Source organism: Lactuca sativa, chromosome 8 (assembly GCF_002870075.4).
Source record: "Lactuca sativa cultivar Salinas chromosome 8, Lsat_Salinas_v11, whole genome shotgun sequence".
Classification (NCBI taxonomy): domain Eukaryota; kingdom Viridiplantae; phylum Streptophyta; class Magnoliopsida; order Asterales; family Asteraceae; genus Lactuca; species Lactuca sativa.
In genome coordinates, this window is record NC_056630.2 from 9,985,042 (window position 1) to 10,008,084 (window position 23,043).

The 23,043-nt window shown below is 33.4% G+C and overlaps 3 protein-coding genes across 5 annotated transcripts; 1 reads left to right on the forward strand and 2 right to left on the reverse strand.

The window, feature by feature from the left end:
• Positions 1-10,944: 10,944 nt before the first annotated feature.
• LOC111908555 (CEN-like protein 1) lies at positions 10,945-11,836 on the reverse strand. Its single transcript, XM_023904377.3, has 4 exons — positions 11,578-11,836; positions 11,426-11,487; positions 11,266-11,306; positions 10,945-11,167 (listed from the first exon to the last, which is right to left on the reverse strand). The coding sequence occupies exons 1-4, from the start codon at positions 11,776-11,778 to the stop codon at positions 10,950-10,952; spliced, it is 522 nt and encodes a 173-aa protein (XP_023760145.1). The 5' UTR covers positions 11,779-11,836; the 3' UTR covers positions 10,945-10,949.
• A 2,252-nt stretch (positions 11,837-14,088) lies between these two features.
• LOC111908380 (uncharacterized) lies at positions 14,089-19,915 on the reverse strand. Of its 3 annotated transcripts, XM_042897745.2 has the most exons (8): positions 16,904-19,915; positions 15,975-16,819; positions 15,795-15,907; positions 15,475-15,591; positions 15,080-15,400; positions 14,914-14,997; positions 14,611-14,823; positions 14,089-14,380 (listed from the first exon to the last, which is right to left on the reverse strand). In XM_042897745.2, exons 3-7 carry the CDS (start codon positions 15,852-15,854, stop codon positions 14,644-14,646), a joined length of 762 nt encoding a protein of 253 aa, XP_042753679.1. In that variant the 5' UTR covers positions 15,855-15,907; positions 15,975-16,819; positions 16,904-19,915; the 3' UTR covers positions 14,089-14,380; positions 14,611-14,643. The 3 variants fall into 3 exon arrangements, with proteins under 3 accessions (XP_042753679.1, XP_042753680.1, XP_042753682.1); XM_042897746.2 differs by lacking the exon at positions 15,975-16,819 and having other exon boundaries at positions 19,682-19,915; XM_042897748.1 differs by lacking the exons at positions 15,975-16,819; positions 16,904-19,915 and having other exon boundaries at positions 15,475-15,713.
• Positions 19,916-20,857: 942 nt separating this feature from the next.
• On the forward strand, positions 20,858-22,843 carry LOC111908467 (uncharacterized). The gene is made up of 4 exons (XM_023904296.1): positions 20,858-21,325; positions 21,575-21,618; positions 21,661-22,077; positions 22,177-22,843. Exons 1-4 carry the CDS (start codon positions 20,858-20,860, stop codon positions 22,841-22,843), a joined length of 1,596 nt encoding a protein of 531 aa, XP_023760064.1.
• The last annotated feature ends 200 nt before the right edge of the window (positions 22,844-23,043 follow it).

Here is a 23,043-nt window from a genome sequence, read left to right on the forward strand (position 1 = left end):
TGCCATGGGGTCTATTTATACTTGTAGACTCCTTAAGGATTACAGATAAGTCCCTATCAGATAATCTTCTCTTAAGGCTATCCAAATCCATTCCTAGATAACTCTAATGGACGATTTTAGCTATCCTAATCCTCTTAGAATTCGTCCATAGTATATCCAAATGGATTTACAGTCTAAAGCTTAACTATCAAACAATTGACAGTTTATACCCCTTTATTTAATTAATCTCTTTAAGTCACCAAATTAATTCTAATTAATTCTATGACTTATATTAATCAAATAACAATATATTATTCATTATATTATTCCCATAATATATTAATAACATTTATTCTCTCTTAATAAATCATCCTATCAAGTTGCTATGGTGAAGGCAACCCAAAAGGACCATGCACAACCGGATATAGTTACAGCCTTAGACACTATTCCAACACAAGCTTCCTATTCTTCAACTCCACCAAGTGTTCTCTCTCTCAAAGGGTTATTTTTCGCTCTGTTCTGAACTTTAAAATTGATCATCTCTCCAGAAAACCAGATCCAAACCTTTGAACACAATAGACAATGTACCTAGTCGTGAAGTAATATAATTGTGTTAAGAAAGGGTTTTGAACATAGGGAACGTAATGGTTTAGACCAAATAATTCAAATGTTAATTAAATTAATAAAAATAAAGTGAAAGGTAGTTTTTGTGTAAACTAAATTAAACTAGTTTTAACACTCAATTAATCAACAAAATTAAAGAACTAAATGGAAACAATAGATAAGAAGTACTTCCACTAGAATACGAATTTCCCAAGTTTCTATGCTTGATTTATTAGAAGTGTAATGGATTAATGAGTTGATTACCGAATTGTAATATGACTAGTTATCTTGGTCGGATTTCCTAGTACTAATAATTAATGAACAACTAACACAATGATCATGCAATTAGTGAACACATAATTAATTAAATATATTCGAACTATAATGATATGATATAGTGATTTCTATTCAATGATCATAACAATCAATATAAGCATAACATGTATATATAATACTCTCTAACATAATCAAAGTTACCTATTAATAATATCTAACCCTAAGCTTATGATCAAATTCCCAAGCATACAAACCTAATGATCATAGATTCATATGATTCAATTACATGAAGATAGAATTATCATCCAATCCTAATAATATTCAGAAATAAACAATAAAAATCATAACTTTAACATGAACGATAAATCAATCAATCGAACACAGATAAAAACCAAATTCAATTAATCCTACTTACGAAATCAAAACATATCAACAAGGGTTCATCAATATCCAGTGAAAGTAAAGGTTTTACACCATATTCAGTAAACTAAAGCAGATTAACATCAACAATAGAATGAAAGATGAGATCCTCAAGCAAACCCGAAGTGAAATCTCGACACAATAGCGCTTGAATCTTCAAATCCTTGCTCCAAGTTAATCTCTAGCTTCAAAATCGTCCCTTGGAGGGTTTCTAGACTTCAAAATGAAGTAAAAGTCGCACCTATAGTCCCCCAATGCATGCACATCGATTAAGGTTGAAAATCTTGTGTTTTTATAGATTTTTTTGGCTCCATGGCGTGACCAACAACTTGCCACGCCGTGGGAGATTGAAACTTCGCGTCCAAGCAAAAACTAGATTTGCCACTCTATTTAGATGGATTTGCCACGATGTAGTCACCAGGAATCAAAATTTTCTCAAAACACGAAAGTCATCCAAATTTTTTTCTAGTTTTCAGATCATTTAGAGTCTCGTCAATCAGAGTTATGATTCATGATATATGGTCAAAACACATTCAAGCATATTAAGCCTCATATATCTAAAAATATAACATTTTAATCAAATATATTAAGATACTCGCCTAAAATATATAGTTAAGTAGGTTTTGATTATAAATTTAAAATTAGGTAGTACATAAAATATATAGTTAAATAAGAGGATGTGGAAGGAGAAAAAAGGAGAATACCGAGATTTTGCTCCTAACTGACGCAACGTAGAGCGGGAAGGAGTCCGGCTCACGACTCCTCAAAAAGAAGCGCTTCTCGGGAGGCAACCCGAGCTCAGTTTGCATTTTTTTCTTTTTTTAATTTTAGTTAGTTTTGAAGATTCATTTAGTTTTTAGGATAACAATCTTAGTAATCTTAGCAAGTTTCCATTTTAAAAATCAAGTGTGTGATCAAATTCTTGAGTGGTAAAAAAAATTTCAACAGAAATAATTTATTTTTTGGTAAAATTTATAGCCACGATGTGGGCATATATACCACAACGTGGGGAATAATGTAAATCCTATTTTGCCTCCATTTTAATAGACGTGAGGCTTACAAGCTAACCACATGAACTTTAAAAAGGGGTTACCAATATAGATGGAATTAGCAGTCTTGATCCGATCTCCTAGTATTTTTACCAATTCATGAAATACTATGTAATGATCATACATAAGCAAACATATAATTGATTACTAAAGATAATTGGGCTATGTAAGAAATATCTAAGTTAAACACAATTATGATCAAATTAATGTTCACCAACATTGTTAAAGTTGTTACCTTTATTACTGAATCTAAGATGTGATTAATCCTAACTCTAGCAATTTAATCATCATAAACTACTAGGTAAACAAGTTCATGCAATTTAATTGGTCATTTAACTAGATTTAACTTGAATCACAGCAACAAAGATGTAAACTTTAATCTGCTAGGTAATGATAATCAAACACATGCATTAACCATCTTCATAAAATCCAAATATAAGAAACTGGCACATATTATTAGGGTTCATCTACACTAAAAGAAAGCCTAATGATTAGCTACTCATGGAAGAACATGACAAAAACATGTTAATTGTGCATCGAATTTTGAACAAGAATATGACACGATGCATGCTTTTTACACTTAGATACAAACACAATCCCGATTTTGTTTCATGTCTTGAATTTTTATCGTGTAGTGTTATGCATTACCACTCTACTTATAATTTTCATCATCTTCAAGTTTAATATGACGTTCTTCATGTTTTATTTGTATTTGGGTTTCTGAATCAAATCTTATTGTTCTTGTAATTGTTATTTATAAGTTTTTAATCTTCAAACACTCAATGTGGTAGGAATAGAAGTCTATCAACCCACTCTACCTACTATCACATTAGTTCCACATTAATTTTTCTCTCTCCTATTTATTTTATCTTTCCCAGCTCACAACACATGGAAATAACATATTTTCTAACCCACTTAGGTTGTGTTTGGCGCACCACAACTAGCTGAAAAGCTAGCTTATTTTTTAAGCTCTTTTGGGTTGTTGTGTTTGGTAAGCCAAAAAGTAGCTTATAAGTTAGCTTTTACGCTAGCTTTTAAAAAGCTACTTGGAGTAGCTTTTCATGAACTTTTTTACAAACTTCCAAAGTATACCCTTAATTAATTATAGAAAACTTATTTTGGAAATGCCCTTTTATGTAATTTTATATCTTTCAACTAGCTTATCAGCTAGTTTTTACCAAACACTCTATTTTATTGGCTAGCTTATCAGCTGGAAACTAGCTTTTTAACCATCAACAAACTTTTTAACCATCAACTAGCTTTTCAGCTAGCGTGCCAAACACGGCCTTAGGCTATATTTGGCGTACTAGTTGAAAAACTAGTTATTAGCTGAAAAGCTAGCTGATGGCTGAAAAGCTAACTGTTAAATAAAAAGCTAGCTGGTAGTTGAAAAGCTAGCTGATAAAAAATAACGTTTACGGCGTGTTCGGTAAAACTAGCTGGTAGCGGTTAGCGGGTAGCTGGTAGCAGGTAGTGGGTAGCGTTTGATTTTGGAGCATTTTGTTGAAAGCTACAAAATGTAGCTTTTGATTTTGGAGCGTTTTGTTTAGGTTAAAAGCTAAACGCTCCTGTTACCGAATGAGACTTTTTCTTTTTTACTAGCGTTTTCTTAAAAGCTAGAAACCAGAAGCCCCCAAATGTTGCGTGCCGAACACGCCTTTAGTAAAACTAGCTGGAAAAAATGATATAAAAGGAAATTTAAAAGAATGTGTTTATATAATTAATTAAGGGACATATTTTGAAATTTTAAAAAAGCTCCTAAAAAGATAATCGAAGTATTTTTTTTAAAAAACTAACTTATAAGCTAGTTTATAAACTAACTTCTAAGCTACTTTTTGGCTTGTCAAACATGACAACTTAAAAAAAACTCAGAAAATAAGACAACTTATCAGCTAGTTGTGACACGCTAAACACAACCTTAATATACTCAATTAAAAAGATACAAAACAACATATGGCATGTAACGCTTGGTTCAAGTATTATTTATTTCTCAACATTATAGGGTTTTGGGCTGGAACTTAATGAGTTGGGGAGCTCCAACTCGTCGTGTAGGGATTCATTTGGACGCGAGATTAAGGACTCAATTCGACGAGTTAGGGAGCCCCAACTTGATGAGTAGACGCTGGAAAGGAAAACCCTAATTTTTAGGGTTTGCACCCTATTTAAAGGCCTTAAGCCTCATTGTTAGCCTCCCTTATCGCCCCTTTGTCTAGAGAAACCCTAGTTCGTGCTTTTCCTACCATTTTGAGTGTGTGAGAGCTTAAAGTGTGCATTTTTGGTGTTTGTTTAAAGAGGCTTGAAGTAGGAGGTGCATAGTTTAAGTGAGAGGTTATAGACCCGGTGTCTTCACTATTGTGGCAACCATATTGAGGTATAAAGTTGATACCTTGGTCATTTATTTGCTAGATCTCTTCATGTGGGAGTTTATGGTCATTATTTGCTCATTTTGGGATCATTTCTGGATTTAAGCATGTGATGAAGATATGACTTCGAATCTAGACATCTCATGGACTCTTTTGACTTAAATTTGCCATATTTATCAAGTCTTGGCCTCCCTTTATGCCATAAATCACTTAAGAATCTATGATTGAGCTTAACAAGTTATGATTTACATGGTATCTCAACCCTAGGGGATCAGATCTATAGTTTGGAGCTTTAGACTCGCTTAGAAAGTGGCTGAATGAGTTAAGACTGGACAAACTTGACGAGTTACCTTTCCAACTCGATGAGTTGGCCCGAGGTTTCCCCGATCTTCTGGACATTCGACGAGTTGCTGCGATAACTTGGCGAGTTGACTAGGGTTTTACTCGGTTTTCTGAGAACTGAAGGAACTTGACGAGTCGGCATGTGCACTTGACGAGTTGGGTCAACATGGACTGTTGACCTTGAATGTTGACTTTGAATTTGACCATGGTTGACCAAGTTTGACTTTAAGGGTATCTTTGGTATTTCGGGATTTTGATGAAGTTAGTTGCATGGTGGTTGTAGGAAGCTGAGTGGAGCTGTGAGTTGGGATTTGATCTTACTAGTGTTGGAATAGTGTCTAAGGCTGCAACTATATTAGGCAAGTATTTGACCCGATTGTGCATGGTCCTTTTGGCTTGCCTTCACGATAGCAACTTGACAGGATGATTTATTATGAGAGAATAAATATTATTAATATATTATGAGAGTAATATAAAGAATAATAATATTGTTATTTGATTAATATAATTCATAAATTAATTAGTATTAATTTGGTGACTTAAAGAGATTAATTAAATAAGAGGGTATAAACTGTCAATTGTTTGATAGTTACACTTTGGGCTGTAATTCCTTATTGGATAGAGGATGGACGGATTTAGGGCTTGGGATAGCCTCAAATTCGTCCAAGGCTTATCTAAGGAAAGGATTTGGATTGCTTTAAGGAAACATTATCCAACTAGGGTTTAAGGGTGAAACCCTAGGAGCCTTACAAGTATAAATAGACCCCTAGGGCAAGGGAAATCGACACCTCTTCTAAAGCAAAGAACCCCTGGCCGATTTCTAATCCCTCTCATCTCTCTCAAATCATCCTCCTTGCTAGTTGGTGTTTGTAAGCCATTAGAGGAGTGACAATTGTGACTCTAGAGCTCCAAGACAACAAGATCAAACAAGAGATTCAAAGGTAAACTTCTAGATCTGATTTTGTATTGTTCTTATACCTAATTAGTCATTAGAAGCCTTGGATTCAAAGCATGTTTAATTAGAGAAACCTGGATCCAAGCATTAGGGTTTTGCATGCGCACATAGGAAAGTTCTTATGGCTAAAATCCATCAACTAGTTCAACATTTCTTGAAAGGCGAGTCTCCTCACCATACCAATGGGTCGAAGGCACTAAGGCCGACCCATTATTTGCTATGTGATATGCTAGTTGATGGTTTGCTATGTGATATGTTGGTTGTATTTGTGATACTTGCATGAAAGACCTCGTGGGGTTCCCGAGGCAACTGGATATTAGACCATGTGGGGGTTCCCATGGCATTCCAAGCTAAGACCATGTTGGGGTTCCCATGACACCGGTGTAAGAGCTTGGAGGGTTTCCATGGCATCCTTATATGTTTGTAAGACCATGTGGGGGTTCCCATGGCAATGGGCTAAGACCATGTGGGGGATTCCCATGACACCCGATCTAGGACCTTGGAGGGTTTCCATGACATCCTTATTTGATTGTATGCATAGCGTATGTGGTATATGTAGCTGATATAGCTAATATGGTTTATGTGATTATGTGGATTGTGTGGGGTATGTTTTGGGCAACTCACTAAGCATTAGCTTACAGTTTGTTGGTTGTTTCAGGTACTTCAGGATCTAAGGGCAAGAGCCTGACATGATAACGTGACATGCACTCTCTGGCGTTTCATTTGGGATACTCTGACTTTATGAATAATTTATCTGATGTTATGGATTTTGAAAACAAATGTGTTTGGAATTTTATATATTATGAAAATATGTTGCTTATAAATTATTTATAATGAAAAAAATTTATTGGAAATTTGAACTATTACAAGGTACAAGTTCTTAGGCGTATTTTACGAGTTCCTCATCCCATTGAAGAATGCATATCAACGGTACCTCTATTGGAGGAGCAATCATCTTGGAGGTATCCTCTGTATCTCTAACACCCCCCCCCCCCCCCCCCCCCCACCCCAACCCAAAAAAATAAAATAAAATAAAAATAAAACCTACTCCGTGGATGCTAATCCTCACATGCTCTTTACTTTATGTTATTCAAAATCCATATCTAAAGCACTAACCATCACCACTTCGGTGGTGAACCCTATATAAATGACATCACAATTTTACAACAAACAAAATTCACTGTCAACTTTTTTTTGCAAAAGTATTTCGAAATTCAAAAGTAGTTCAAAATTCGGACTATTTCGAAAATGACAAAACTTATTGTGAACACTCGACAACATTTTCTGAATCCGAAATCCAAGAGTTTAACTTGCAACTTTTTAGTTTCGAATTGCTAGAAAGTTGTTTCTCAAACTCATAATTTATTTCGCATGACCTAAGTTTTGAGATTTATGTCATTTTTGCTATTTCTTGAATTTTTTTTTATTAATTAAGATCAAGAAAAAGTTTGATTGTTTGTTTGTTTTTTTTTTAATATCCCTTATAAATTATAAGATGTAATTTGTGATGATTTTAAACGGTTAAGAGAAAATTTTCTCCCCCCTACGATCTAAGAAGATGGACGGATGTTTGATTTGGGTCCAATGTACGACTTGAGTTCATCTTCGGACACGTATGGTCCGGTCGAATTGTGGGGTTCTCAAGTTTGTCCCCAAAAGTATGGAACTACCTTCTGCCAACCTTGTACTTCTTCCGTATCCGCATAATACAAATTCCACCTTCCATCTCAACATTTTTGAACTTCATTTATATATTTTAATATGTAACAATATAAAAAATATATGTATTAGATCATCTTCCTTAATAAATGAAGGTTTTTTGCCACTTGTCATTTTCTTATGAGATTTGACACGTGTCATTTTGTGGTAATTTTGAAATAAATATTATCCACTTGTCAATTTTTGGTTTGTTTTCATTTTTAGTTAAGTCATATAGTTATATATGTAAAGTATTAAATATCATATATATGATATTAAATTATAATAAATACGTTTTTTTCTTTCTTATTTTAAAGTTGTACATTAAAAAATATTTCATTTTAATACTTTAAATTTAATTATTTTTTAAATCAACCCGTATAATATACGGATCTCACACCTAGTAATTTATTAATCATATCAGCATAGTGACATATTTTACGTTTATTTTAGAAACTTCCAAATATTGGATCATTCCTATAACAATATTTTGAATTATGAACCAAATATCAAAATTTTATTTGCTTTAGTGAGTAATCAAAATATATATCATTACGGAGAATTTTCATTGTAAATTTTCATAATTATGTTTGTATTCTTGTAAAACTTCAAATTACATACTTATTTTTATAAAACCTATAAATACTTAAATACTTAATTTAATCATATTGAATATATTAAAAAAATAAAAATATTATATTTAAATTGATATTTTATTATTAAGAAAATAATTAATTGTAACGCTACAATAGTACTTTTCTCTCACATTATTATTCTCGACCTACTTACTTTATGAATTCTTACACAATATTGTCAACCACATTTAAATTAGTTTTTTCGTGATTTTACTGAAAAACCAAAGGAATAACAAAATTGTTTAGAAAAGAATAATTGATGGTCTCCTAAATCAAATGTAGGAGATGAAATCTATTGTTTAGCAGTCGATTATGAATATATAATCACCGGATTTTGCTAATCGATTATGCAAAATATGAAGCTGTAAAGAATCAAGTTGTGAACAACCATATCGTAAATAAGGAGATACATCATTGGAGGGATTATAAGTAAGTATTTTAATTATTTAGTTATAATCAAGTTTAAAGATAATGTTTTTAATTTTTAAATATATATTAGTTATTATTAAATTAGGTATTTTGGTATATATTATTTGATGATGACTATGAAAGTTTATAAGGAAATAGAGGAAATTCTCTCTCCCATTATATTTAGATACACCTTAAAAAAACAGTGTACTGATCATGAAAATAATTGTACTATAAAAATTGAGATATAACATCGTAGTCTAAGTATGCAACATGGTTAAAATAGCCTACCATAAAATCGTTAAAGATGACTGATAAAAAATATTATTTTTAACGATCTTTTAACAACTCAATGTAATGATTGGGCCAAAGAGGAGTTTGACATGTACGGTTGTCTCCTTGTGTAAGAATTTTAATAAGATATAAACTAAAAAACTTTTGTATCCTGTATATGATAAATTCTATAATCGATTTGCTTCTATAATAAAACAAAAAGCGTATCATCAAAATACAAATCTAATTTATCGACACACATACTAAAAATTAGCTAAATCTCCTGCTTATAAAAAAAATTATAATGCAACAAAAATACAAAAAAGGGATAGAAGGATGTGACTAGGTAGGTGTTAAAAAAGAGTTGCCGCTTTCGTACTGACATAAACATATTAAACAACACAAGAAGTTTATCATAATCAAACTACAAATCTTTGGTACGCTCCGAAATGTGCCAAACATTCTGCCCATCCAACACATGCATTTTCCATCTCTTATGTTTCTTACTTTCGAACACACTTCTCACATGCATTAATTATAGCTCAAACCAAAAAGAGGCCAAGTATCAAGACCTTTTGTCTTTATTATAGCTAAAGTTTAAAGATTAACTACGGGTGTTTCTTAATTTATGTTTTGTAGAAAGATCGATTGTTATCTTGATTCACATTCATCCTTTCAAGCTTTACGTCTTTGAATCTTTCAAATGCAGTTCTCATAGATGCTCCAAGAGGAAAAGATGAGCTTTGCAAACACTTCTTGGTTTGTTATACTTGGAGGGTAAATTATGGGGTGTTTATGATTGGTGAAAAGTGAAAAGGCTGTCCTTATGATTCACACTTATGCATGCCTGTTACTTTAAGATTCTCGTCTTTTTATCTTTTAAACACACTTGTCACATGCAATAGGATAGAAAAAGACAGGTATGATGCATAGGGCTTGTTAGTTAATATACTTTGGAATAAAAATTGTGGGTACTTTTTATATTTTGTGAAAAGATTGTTCTTAATTTTGATTGACAATCATATACGGGTTTCTTCAAGATTTGCCCTTTTTAATCATTTCAGTGACACACGTCACTTGCAACAGGAAAGAAAAAGACATGTTTGATGCATCAAATATACTTGTAATTGTTATGCGTTAGAATATAAATTGTGAGTTCTTTTCATTTTTTGTGAAAAGACTGTTCTTTTGTTCTATTTTTTGATTATACTCATGCTAGGTGCCATCTTTTCAAATTAACACCTGTCACATGCAAATTGCATCAAAAAGGATGCTTCAGAACTTGTTTGTTTTACAATGATTAAGAATGAAAATATCAGTTTTGCATTTTAATTACGAAAAAGATTATTCGATCCCGTGGTTCACATCCATAATATACAAGGTGCTTCAAGTTTGCCTTTTTAATCCCCTAAATATGAATTCAATTCATAGATGCAATGCAAGAAAGACCGACGGCTCTTATGCATCAAATTAACTTGTCGATTTTAAAACGTGTAATGGAATCCAACACGCGTTTGTATGTTGTCTAAAAAATTAAGATGCAACTAGTCAACTACCATTTGAAAGTGAACATGACAATATTGCATTACTGAATACCTAATACATGCAAAATTACAAATACTTCAAATGAGAAACCTAAGAAATTAAAGACATAATTAATTCAAGGTTTTATTGGTTTATTCAAACTCTAATTACCCTTCCTTTCACTCTTTATTGTTGAAGTTACGTACACATATATATATGTATCGTAATATTTGAGACATCTTATACGATAAATATCATTTGAGGTATAAGATACCTCAAATGCATTACACATATATATATATATATATATATATATATATATATATATATATATATATATATATATATATATATATATATATATATATATATATATATATATATATATATATATATATATATATATGTATTATTGTATGTGTAATTATCTTCTACGAGCCGCATTTTCTCTTTGAGCATTGAAATACACGGCAGCAACTGGTAACCCTAACCCATGTTCTTGACAGAAGGTACGAGTGTTGAAATGGTCTCTAGAAGCTGGTGGGGTCACCGACTTCCTTGCTTTCTGCTTGAACAGTAAGAACACAAATCGGTGAATCCCTATCACTGGCTTTGGTGTCTCATAGCTCACAATCTCCCTTCCTGTAGTGTATATAGTGTAAACATTTCGATTAATATATATTTGGAATAAATTAATCAAAGAATAATCATATCCGTGTATGTGATAGAGCTGTTCGTACCGAAGGAAGCATCAGTGGTACCAGGAATGTCCGTGACTATCCTGAAACATAGAATTCGGCCCAGAATTTATTTATACATCAGTAACATTATATGGTACATAAATAATAGTATAATAATCATATAAGACAATTGCGAACACAGAAAACAAAATAATTTTACCAGTGAAGATGTTCTCTTAGGTAAGGATCACTTGGGCCTGGAACATCTGGATCGGTCATGATCTTCAAGTCAAGATAACACAAAGTCAACACAGTTTGTTTATATAAACATGTATGTATGTATGTATAAAGAGAGAGGTGATCTAAAGTTACAAGAGTATAAGCAGATCGCATGTCTTCACCACCGATATTCACACGAGGATTAGAAGTAATGAGATTAGGCATGAGCTCATGGCCATTAGAGACTGTCTTATTAAGATTGTAGGTTACACTCATCTTCACACTTGGTGTGAATGTGTCCACCACCTCTCCTATCACTCTTCCTACTACAAGTGGTTCAATCATTCTTGACATGAGAGAGAGAGAGAGAGAGAGAGAGAGAGAGAGAGAGAGAGAGAGAGAGAGAGAGAGAGAGAATGTTTCTGGGGGGGGGGGGGTTAGTTCTGTAAGCACTAGCTAATTGAAACTGTATGAGTTGTATTCGATGCTTAACAGCCTTTTTATAGAGAAAGAGAGATAGAAAGACACAAATATGGAGGACTTAAAAAGATAGAAGAGATTCAGCAGCATAAAGGTTTACCAGAAATGGAAAATTTTCTATAAGTACTTGTAAAAAGATCCTATTCAAAGTTCTTTGATCAAACACTTGTTTCTATATTAGGAAGCTATTCATGTCTAAAGCTTATTGGTTACTCAAGAATACATAGCAAATCAAGAATAAAGGTTGCTTTTTCCCCCTTTTCCCACTTACCTCTTTACAATATTAATCCATGTTGCAGGAGAATGAGAATTCTTGTATTCTAAGTCTAAAAATGAAAAAAGAAGACATCCCATGAGGCTTGAAGATCAGTGTACGTACGAATAATTAATGGATTCAAACTTTCCGCTTATGCTTAACATTAAAAGAAACTTATTGATCATTCTGGACATGAGTTTTTGGTTTTCTATATAGCTAGAGAATGTTCTTAATGTTTCCCATCCATCATTAGTGCCAATCTCTGTTCACCTGGAGGCTACTTTTAATTAAACTTAACAAAATGAAAATTGGAAGCCCAAAAGGATTGGGCATAATTTTAGTATGGTGTATTGTTGACAAAACAAAATAGGAATGACTAGTAACTCAATTTAAGCATATTATAAAACAAAAGTACCAGATACAAAGTACCTGAAACAAGAATCTATTGATCATGTCTGTTCATATATGTGAGAGACCTAATAATGCCAACAATATTGTAGCTTAATTATAATATCTTCAAAATTTGGGGTGTTTGTTTGAAAATATGTTCAATTCAGCCCAGTTTAGTGAATGCAAATTGAATTTAATTTTCTAAGTAAGAAAATTAAAATTCAATCCAATCCAATCCAAATCAAACAAATCTAATTTGTTTGTAACGTTTTTTACAATTAAGTGTTAAAGAATGTCAGACATTGCAAACAATTATAAAACTTCAACGTTATGAAGCTTGAGTTGTCAAGACTAACTATTTGGCTCTTACCATCTAATCAACTTGATATATTAATATAGGCTTTTTATTTGGTTCATGTCTTCTATTTAATTTAAAAAGAACTTTAATAAACAAATAAATACATAATTAAAGATGTATATTAAAAATAAATAACATCCATATTCTAATAAAAGAATAATTTTATTCTCTTTTTGACACGTGTCATCCTATTAGATCTCCTAATTAATGCATATTTTATTCTCCTTTTGTCATGTGACATCTTATTATGTCTCATAATTAATGAATGTCACTTGTCAACCTCCATTTCAAATTTTAAAATTTCCATTCTAATTATATTAAATTAATAATATTAGAATAAAAATTGAAATAAAATTAATACAAATTATAAAATGATATAATTTCACATATTTATTTAAATCAATAAATAAAATTTATATAATTAAAAAAATCTTTTAATTAATAATTTATTTAAAATAATTAATTAATATTTTTGAGTTTTTTTTCCTGTTTATTGAGCTATTCAATTCTCATTTTAATAACCAAAATCAAATTAAATCCAAAATGAGAATTCTATTTTAGTCCAAATCAATCAAAATATCCAAAATAATAGTTGAAGAATTTGACAACAACTCTAGTCATAAGAGTTGGTTCAATAACAATCCAGAGACCATCATATTTGCAAATTTATTGGAAAAGATGGCGATGTACCATTTTTCACCAAAAATGAAAGTTGCATTCTAGCTCTAATTCATAAGCGGATTATTCGTTAACGTATTCCTACATAATAGTTTTTTTATATTGTTAGTGTATATTTCACCCCTTAAACACAACAAAAAATGTAGCCTTTAGCAGCGACAAATGTCGTCGCAATTGATGTCCCATGTCGTTGCTAATACCTTTAGACGACATGTCGTCTCTAAAGCGCCGTCGCAATTACCTCGTAGCTAATGGTCGTTTGTCGTTGCAAATACCATCGTCACTAATAATTGTTGTCTCTAATATTCATGTGCCGTCACTATTGACGTTGTCTCTATTGATATTCTGGCCATCGGCCGACGTTTTTCCGGCAAAGCTTACCGGAGTCACGTGTCATCGCAATTAGTCTACATCGTCCCTAAAGGTGTCGGTGCTAATGTTTTTTTTTTGAGAAAAAACATATTTTTTGTGATATTAGTTTATATATATTATAAAATGCAGATTTGATAAAAATACATAAATAAATAGATACTGTAGTATAAAACATCAAACATACCATATTACATATCTAATAAATCCCAAATAAACATCTAATATATAATCCATAAACTATCTAATAAATCCAAAATAACATCATCCATAACATAAAACAAGAGATCTTATGTGTCTTCGTCTTCGTCTTCCCGATCATTCTTTTATTCGTTGTTGTTGACTTGGTTTTTAAAGGAGAGGATAATGTCTCCAATGGCCGTCAGAAATGTCAGGTTTTGAAGAAAAACATTCACATCAACATCCTACAATTAAATCACAAACACATTAAGTCATTAACAATTCAACAAATTATCAAACCATCAAAGCACCAAATGAATTAAGTCGTTAACAATTCAATAAATTATTAAATGACCAAATAAATTAAGTGTTTAACAATTTAACAAACTACCGAGCTACCAAAAATTACTACAAATACATCAAGTTCTTAACAATATAACAAAACTACCAAATTCTTTACGAATTTAACAAGTACCTGTGTTGGTTGCGGTGCTTGTGACTGTGACTGCTATTGGGATGAAGCACTTGTACCCGCAGCTGAAGAAGCTTTAGGCTCAATGCCTCTCACATGCCCCCTTCGTGTACCCAACACCTTCTCAAATATTGCGATCCAATAAATGGTGTCTGGATCACCACCAGAGTCGGCTATGTGATGAGTCTGTAGAGCAACCTCAGCAACTAGGGCATTCTGTATTTCACAAAGATTGTTAATATACGTTAATACTAACACACAAAAAAAACCAACAATCTACTTCATTTTTAAGTAATAATAACTTACATATTGCTCTCCAACCAAAGGATCAACAAATTCCCCTTTTTTATTCACATGCGCACGATGAAATACTTCAAGTCTATTCAAATTCTGTTTAACATTAAAAAATATGTTATATTTGAATAAACATTAAAAAAGATGTTATAACTGTATAAGCATTATTATAACTTACTTTCTTGAAACAAACACTACCGTAGTTGCACGTCCCTCCACGATTCTTCACTACTTGCTTCTTCCGACATTCTTGGTTTGCAGCGGATCGTTTTTGATGTTTTTCTGTTAAGAAATGGTTAATAGTGGCATTCCAATGCTGCTGATCCATACCCATAGGGGCTCGAGCCCTTGTTACGTCCACATCTCCTGCAAAATCAGTCAAACGGTTTTTTGCAATATTTTTGTGGCCTCTATACCGCGTACATATCCGATTGTTCAGTGACGCCCAATAAGTTGGAGCCATGGGATGATTTGTAATCGCGTCAAAATCAAACCATCTCTACAAAAAATAGAGAAATTAAAAATAAATAAAAATTAAAAAAATATTAAATATTAAATATATAACTAATTTACCGAAAGATACAGCAACATTCCAACCATTTCGGCTTCTGAAACGTCTATCCATATGTCTTTATCAAAACCGATGTCGCGCCACATATAGCTAACCTCCCGAATGAAACATTCGTATACCTATCCAATCGGCATGTTAGTATTTATGTCTAATACTATCTTAAGAGGCCGGTTGCCGTTAACTGCAAATAGTTTGTGCATTTTTTTATTTATTGTCATGCCTCTTTATTTCGGAGGCGCCGCTGCATAAAAAATATTAGTCAAAATAATTTTTTATATAGATACAATATGAAATACAACGAATTAGAATAAATCTTAATTACCATCGTTCTGGTGATCACCAAAACCTTTACCGAACGGATGTGGTGGCTCGTCACCTCCATGGCCCATCACAACAGCCATGAGGTGGAGCAATGCAATCCAAAAAAAGGACATCCTGAGAAATTATAACATAATATGAATATATATACATATAATATGATATGATTACAACAAATACAAACCTTATTTTACTAGTCAAATGTAAAGATTTTTTTAATCATTCTCGCCCCCAGACACTTCAGTGTCTGCTGACACATCACTATCATAATTAGAATCTTCCTCATCATAATCAGTCTCGCAATCAGACACATTACTGATGATACTTGTTGGTGGGTCAACTTTAATATCATCTTCAACCGATTGAGAATTTTGAAAGTACTGGCTAAAGTCGAATGAGAGAGTGAAATTAGAAGAAACATTACTAAGAATGACATCCGTTGAATCATTGTCGACATTTTCAATGGGATCATGGTCGACATCGTTCATCAGTAGATCTCAAATTCTTCTATGATTAACATTTTCAACAACCCACCGTTGGTTGTCATTTTCGTCATTTCGAGAAGGTTCTTGGATGTAAAATACTTGCTTGGACTGCGTAGCAAATATGAGTTGATCTTCGCTGCTCAATTCACATTGTGGGTCGATACTGGTGAAATTATTATCAGATTTAACTCCTGCAGTATTGAACCACTTGCAATGAAAAAGTACGGTGGAATATTTATGAGGATAATGCAACTCGATAATCTCTTCTAGCTAACCATAATATTTCTCCTTATTCTCTCCCTCAGTTAGAACCCCCGAGTTTTGTGTTGATCGTTGGGCGTCACGCATAAGTACCATAAACCTAACACCATTCATTATGCAAGTGTTGTAAGTTAAGGCATTCACATGTGCACCGATTGAAAGAGCCAATAACTCCTTGTTAAACTCTGAAGATTTTTGTTTTTGCATATCATAGACCTTATGAAGGAACCATTTAGGGAATTCGGTTTTTTCATCACTTTCAGTATGTAATGATTTGAATTCACTACATTGATGAAAAAAATATATACATTTAGTAAAAAAGGAGAAATTAAAAATAGATAATGGATTAAAAGATAAGAACACTTACGCAATATACTTTCTGACTTCCTCAGAACTATCAAACACAAACCAATGTAGACGTTTTCTTTCCTCTAGACTGAGATTTTTCATTTTCTTTGCGCTAGCCGGTCGACAACATCTTCGTTTCATTTTCTTGTATGACAACATCTTCGTTTCTTTCGATGCGATTGAAACGAGTATCGACATCTTCATGATACATCGAATAAAATGATAATGCCTCTTCAGCGACATAACCCTCAGCTATAGAACCTTCTGGTCTCGCCTTGTTTCTGACATAGTTTTTTAGTTTTTTCATATACCTTTCGAAAGGATACATCCATCTCATACATACTGGGCCTCTGCAAATAGCTTCATCAGGTAAATGCAAAACTAAATGAACCATAATGTCAAAAAACACAGGAGGATAGATCACTTCTAATTTGCACAATATTTTAATAATGGATGCTTTCGCTTCTTTCATATCCTTCACCGATAGTGTTCTTGAGCAAAGTTGCTTAAAAAACATACAAAGCTCTACTATTGGTGTATAAACACCTTTTCCCAAAAACCCTTTAACTCCAATGGGTATCAAACATTGCATAAGAATGTGAAAATCATGAGATTTCAGCCCAGTAATGTTAGTATTGGTTTCATTCACTTTCTTACTGATGTTAGATCCAAACCTATCCGACAGTTTCACATCTCTTATAAATTTACAAAAATGAATTCGGTCAGGTTTCGTGAACGAGTAAGGTGGGTGAGGTTTAAGGAACTTGTTGCCACTTTTTTTCAACCATTGAATTTTCCGAATGTTTAGTTTTGTCAAGTCCGCCTGAGCATTTGATGTGTCTTTAGACTTATCATTCATCAGAGAAGTACCCAAAAGACTCTCACCCACATTTTTTTTTCAATATACATAAGATCAAAGTTGTGCTTCAGCTCAAGAGAAGACCAATACTCAAGTTCAAAGAATATGCTTTTTTTAGACCAATTCCACTCGAACTCCTCACGATTTCTCTTAATACCAGCTCGTTGAACAGCTACGTTATCTAGTGGACGAAACAATAGACGAGTGTGTTGCGCTTGTATTTCTTCCTCACTAAATTGTCTTGGAGAGCCTCTTGTCTCATGTTCACCATTATAGACCAAACTTTTTCTCCATGGATGATCAGCATCTAAGAACCGATGATGACCAATATATACAACTTTATTTGATACTCGGTATGACGGAGTGTCTTCGTTGCAAGTCGGACAAGCTTGGTACCCTTTTCTGCTCCAACCGGAAAAACTACTACGAGTTGGAAAGTCGTTTATTGTCCATAACATCGCTTTCATATTGAAGAATGTATATGTCGTTGCGTCTTTACTACGTACACTAAAAATCCATAACTGCTTCAACTCATCCACTAACAGCCTAAGGAACACATCCAAGTCCTTCCCGGGTGCTTCGGGGCTAGGAATCAACAAGGCCAACATGAAGGAGGACTCTTTCATGCATAGCCATGGTGGAATATTGTAAGTGGTGAGTATGATAGGCCACGTGCTATGAGGATTACACATGTTACCAAATAGATTAAAACCATCAGCAACAAGCCCTAAGCTTACGTTTCGGGGTTCCCTCGAGAAGTTAGGATACTTCATATCAAATTTTTTCCATGAAGTACCATCAACGGGATGAAGCACCGTACCATCTTTGGATCATCCGGTACTGTGCCAAATCATATCTTTAGTTGTGTGTCTAGAACAGTACAAACGTTGTAGTCTGGGGGTCACGAGAAAGTATCATAACACCATATGAACCACCTTCTTGCCCTTTGTATTTTCATAAACCCAAGCCGATCTTTTTAAGTGTCTTTTTTGCTTCGTAATGTGACTGGGGGGGACCTTGTTTCCTTGAGGAAATGCAGTTTGCAACAACTCCAGAAGCTAATCAAATGAACTATCAGTCCATTTGTTGATCACCTTGATATGCATCAGCTTTGCTAAAAAGTAAAAGGACGAAAACGAACATCCAGGATATAATTTTAGTTAGGCTTCCTCTAATAGATTTTGAAATCCATCATCGACACCGCTACCGTCGGTATCTGGGTTTCGTCGTGGTTGGTATCGTTTTCAATCACACCCACCATATGTGACACCCCGGAACATTTACCTTGTTGACCTATTCAATACTATCAATGTTAAACTCGTTTCAGCTATCTTTTAGCATTGTTTGAGTCTGTTTGGATGATCTAAAGCCTCGTACAACCAAAGTTTGACTTAGGGATGGGTTGGCCTAAGATCTAGGGTTGCAAAAAGGCCAAACACTCCCTCTAGGGGAGTATGTGGCCACACAAATGAGTGTGTGGCCGCACACATAAGTGTATGGCCGCACACCCATTATCTATATATAGATGAGGCCAAGGGCGGATGCTAAGAGGGGCCAGGGGGCCATGGCCTCCCCGGTTTTAAGGCTCATAATACTTTATATATATAGTTTTTTTTTATAAAAAAAATCCAATATCAGTATATTTGCCAAGTGGCCCCTCCGTTTTGAGTTCACCTGTATATGTGATGTAAATTACAAAACTTTGTTATCAAGTGATAAACTTAACTCATCCGAAAATCACTCACCAAATAAGAAGAATCAACGGTAAAATCAAAACAAACCGTATTACATTAGGAAATTAATTAAGTTAAGAAACTCTCTATAAAACAAAATAAAAAATCAAATCAAACATAAAATTCTTTTAACTCAAAGATTTGGGTTGTTAAGAAAACAATGGAGACCTAGAAATATCGACGCCGGAAAAATTCCAAATCTCACCGGAAAAACGTTGCCGTCTATCGCCCACCTGCATCTCTCCCACCGGTCTTTGTGGCCGCTCGCCGGACCACTGCTTCTCCGTCGTTTGCCGTCCCTCTCAAATAATTTGTTATCTTCTTCGGCTCTTCGCTCTCCACAAGAGTTTTCAGGTATTAATTTCCATTTCCGTTTCTCTTTTTTTTTTATTGTTTCTCTTTCTATATGTTAAAGGATGTTAAAGGAGGAGTGTAGCTTTGGTTATAGACTGACAATCACTGAGAATTACTTTAATATTGCTATCTGCCTATCCACTCGATTCCTGTAAAGAAATAGACTCTTCACAAACTTATATTAAATATTATTTATTGTTTTTTAAACTTGTGGTAATTTAGACATTTAGTATGCAAATACAATATGTAAAATAGGAAGAGTATGACAACTATGCCTGTATACGAGTGTAAAATTATATTGTTTATTTAGGTTTTAATATAATAAAATAAATCAGTAACTTATATTTTTATAAAAACATAATTGTCTGATATAATATATTTGTTAGTTATTATTTTATTTTAGTATTTTGTTATGTTATTTATTAATTATTAGTTAATATTTTATGTAGTTTATATCAAGATGAAAAAACAATCAACTATTGACGGGTTATTTAAAAGAAAACGTGTCAATTCGACTCAAGATTTTGAAAAACCTTCGGAGATTGATTTATATGAAAATACCCCAACGTCTAGTATTCATGTTGCGGTAAACCCAACATCTAGTAACCCAACATCTAGTATTCCTGTTGTGGAGAACTCGTCCAAAAAAGCTCAACTTGAAGCGAATGAAATTGATCTTAATACAATCGAACGAGATCCCGGTTTACGTATGCAAATTTATGATTATCCAATTAATCAACGAGATAGCATCCGCCGAGCATATATAAATCTTGGTCCCTTTCAACCGAAACTTCCAGTATATCCAAAATCTGGACCAAAAACCCATAAACGCAGCTTTCAAGTTTCTTGGTTTAAGTTATTTCCTTGGCTTGAATACTCAAAGAGTCGAGATACTACATTTTGTTTCCCATGTTTTCTATTTAACAAGCCTTCTGGAATGTGACAATATGGCCAACGGGCATTTACTATAGATGGTTTTCAGAATTGGAAGAAAGTGGGTGGGAAAAAATGTGTCTTTTTTAATCATATGGGGATTGAGTGTACATCTTTTCACAAAATTGCACAAAAAGCATATGATGATTTGTTAAATGACGCACAAGATATACGAAATGTGTTTGAGAAGTTTACAGAGGAAGATCTTAAGAATAATAGACTTAGATTGATGGCTACTATTTTTTCAGTTCGTTGGTGTGCCTTTCAAGTAGTTCCATTTAGAGGTCATGATGAAAGCTCAGATTCCATCAACAAAGGAAATTTTCGTGAAATGTTAAAGGCGATTGGCTTTTATAACAACGAGATGAAAGAACTGTTTCGGACTGCTCCTAAATATGCATTATATACATCACCTTCAATTCAAAAAGAGATTCTAAACCTTATCTCAACTAGGGTGAAACAGATGATTTGTAAGGAGATTGATGGTGGAAAATTTTGTTTACTTGTTGATGAAGCACGTGATGAGTCTAACAAAGAACAAATGTCAATTGTTTTGAGATATGTAAATAAAGATCGTGTTATTGTGGAGCGGCATTTTGGACTAGTTCATATACCAGACACTACATCACAAAGTCTTAAGAATGGGATCTATTATGTATTGTCACATAACAATCTTGATTTTAGATCAATTCGTGGCCAAGGTTATGATGGTGCAAGCAATATGCGAGGTCGGTTCAAGGGTTTGCAAGCATTGATTTCAAAAGATAGTCCATATGCCTATTATATTCATTGTTTCGCTCATTGATTACAGTTAGCATTAGTGGCTGCTTCACAAGGAGTTGTTGCAGTTCAAAAGTTTTTTTTTACTAAGTTATCTTTTGTTATTAATGTTGTCAGTGCTTCCTCCAAGTGTACAGATCAACTAAGAGATGCACAAGCCGAGCAAATTGCATATATGATTTCTATTGATGAGTTAGAGATAGGTAGAGGTATCAATCAGATTGGTACATTACAACGAGTCGGAGATACCAGATGGAGTTCTCACCTCAAATCAGTTTCGAGTTTAATCAAGATGTTTAGTCCTACTTGCGAGGTTTTACTTAAAATTATTGAGGAGGGCAATGGTTCGATCACATGGGATGCAGATTCAGCATATGAGATTATTACTACATTTGAGTTTGTTTTTGTTTTGCATCTTGTGAAGGAAATAATGGAGATAACTGATTTACTTTGTCAAGCTTTACAAAGACAATCTCAAGATGTTTGCAATGCATTAAAGCTAGTTGCATCTACCAAAGAACTTTTGCAAAAAATGTAAGATGAAAGATGGGATGGTTTGCTCTCTCTTATTAAGTCATTTTGTCAGGATCGTGAGATTGATATCCCTAATTTATCTTCTGCCTACTTTAGCAGAGGGGCTCGAGCTCGTAAGGAGCATAGCGATCATACACTTGAACATCATTACCGAGTGGATATCTTTTACGAAGCCATTAATTGTCAATTAATGGAATTGAATCACCGGTTTAATGATAGCTCAATGGAGTTGCTTCAACTTTCTGCAACTTTAAATCCTAAAAGTGTTAATGAGCCTTTTCGAAGTGGTGATGTATGCCGGTTAGTGGGAAAGTTTTATCCTGGAGATTTTAGTGAACAAGAGAAATTACTTTTGAAGTTGCAACTTCAACACTATGAGATTGATGTTGTTAAACACGTAAATTATAAACTATTGACATCTATTTCAGAGTTGTGTCAATGGTTGATAAAGACCGGAAGAGTGGCTAATTTTAATCTTATTTATCGAGTAGCTAGTCTCATACTTACTCTTCCGGTTTCCACTACTACAACAGAAAGATCATTTTCAGCAATGAACCTTATTAAAACAAGGTTACGTAATAAGATGGAAGATGAGTTTTTGAACGACTCATTGATTTTGTACTTTGAAAGGGAACTTGCCGAAACGATTAATCTAGAAACAATTGCAAGATTTCAAAAATGCAAAAGATCGACGAGTTCCACTTTGAAGTGGGATGTAACAATATTTATTATTAGTTTTCTTGTTTCAAATTTTGATATGTCATAATTTTGAACCAATTTTTTTGTCTATATGGTTTTGTTTTGAAGTTTTATTTCGGCCCCCTAACTATAGTGCTTGTGTTCCGCACCTGGATGAGGCTCATTTTCACTTCATTTCCCCTCTCCTCAACCGTAGACACCTCTCTCTCTCTCTCTCTCTACTTGAATCAACCACAAACACTTCTAAGGCTTCAAATATGTAAGTAT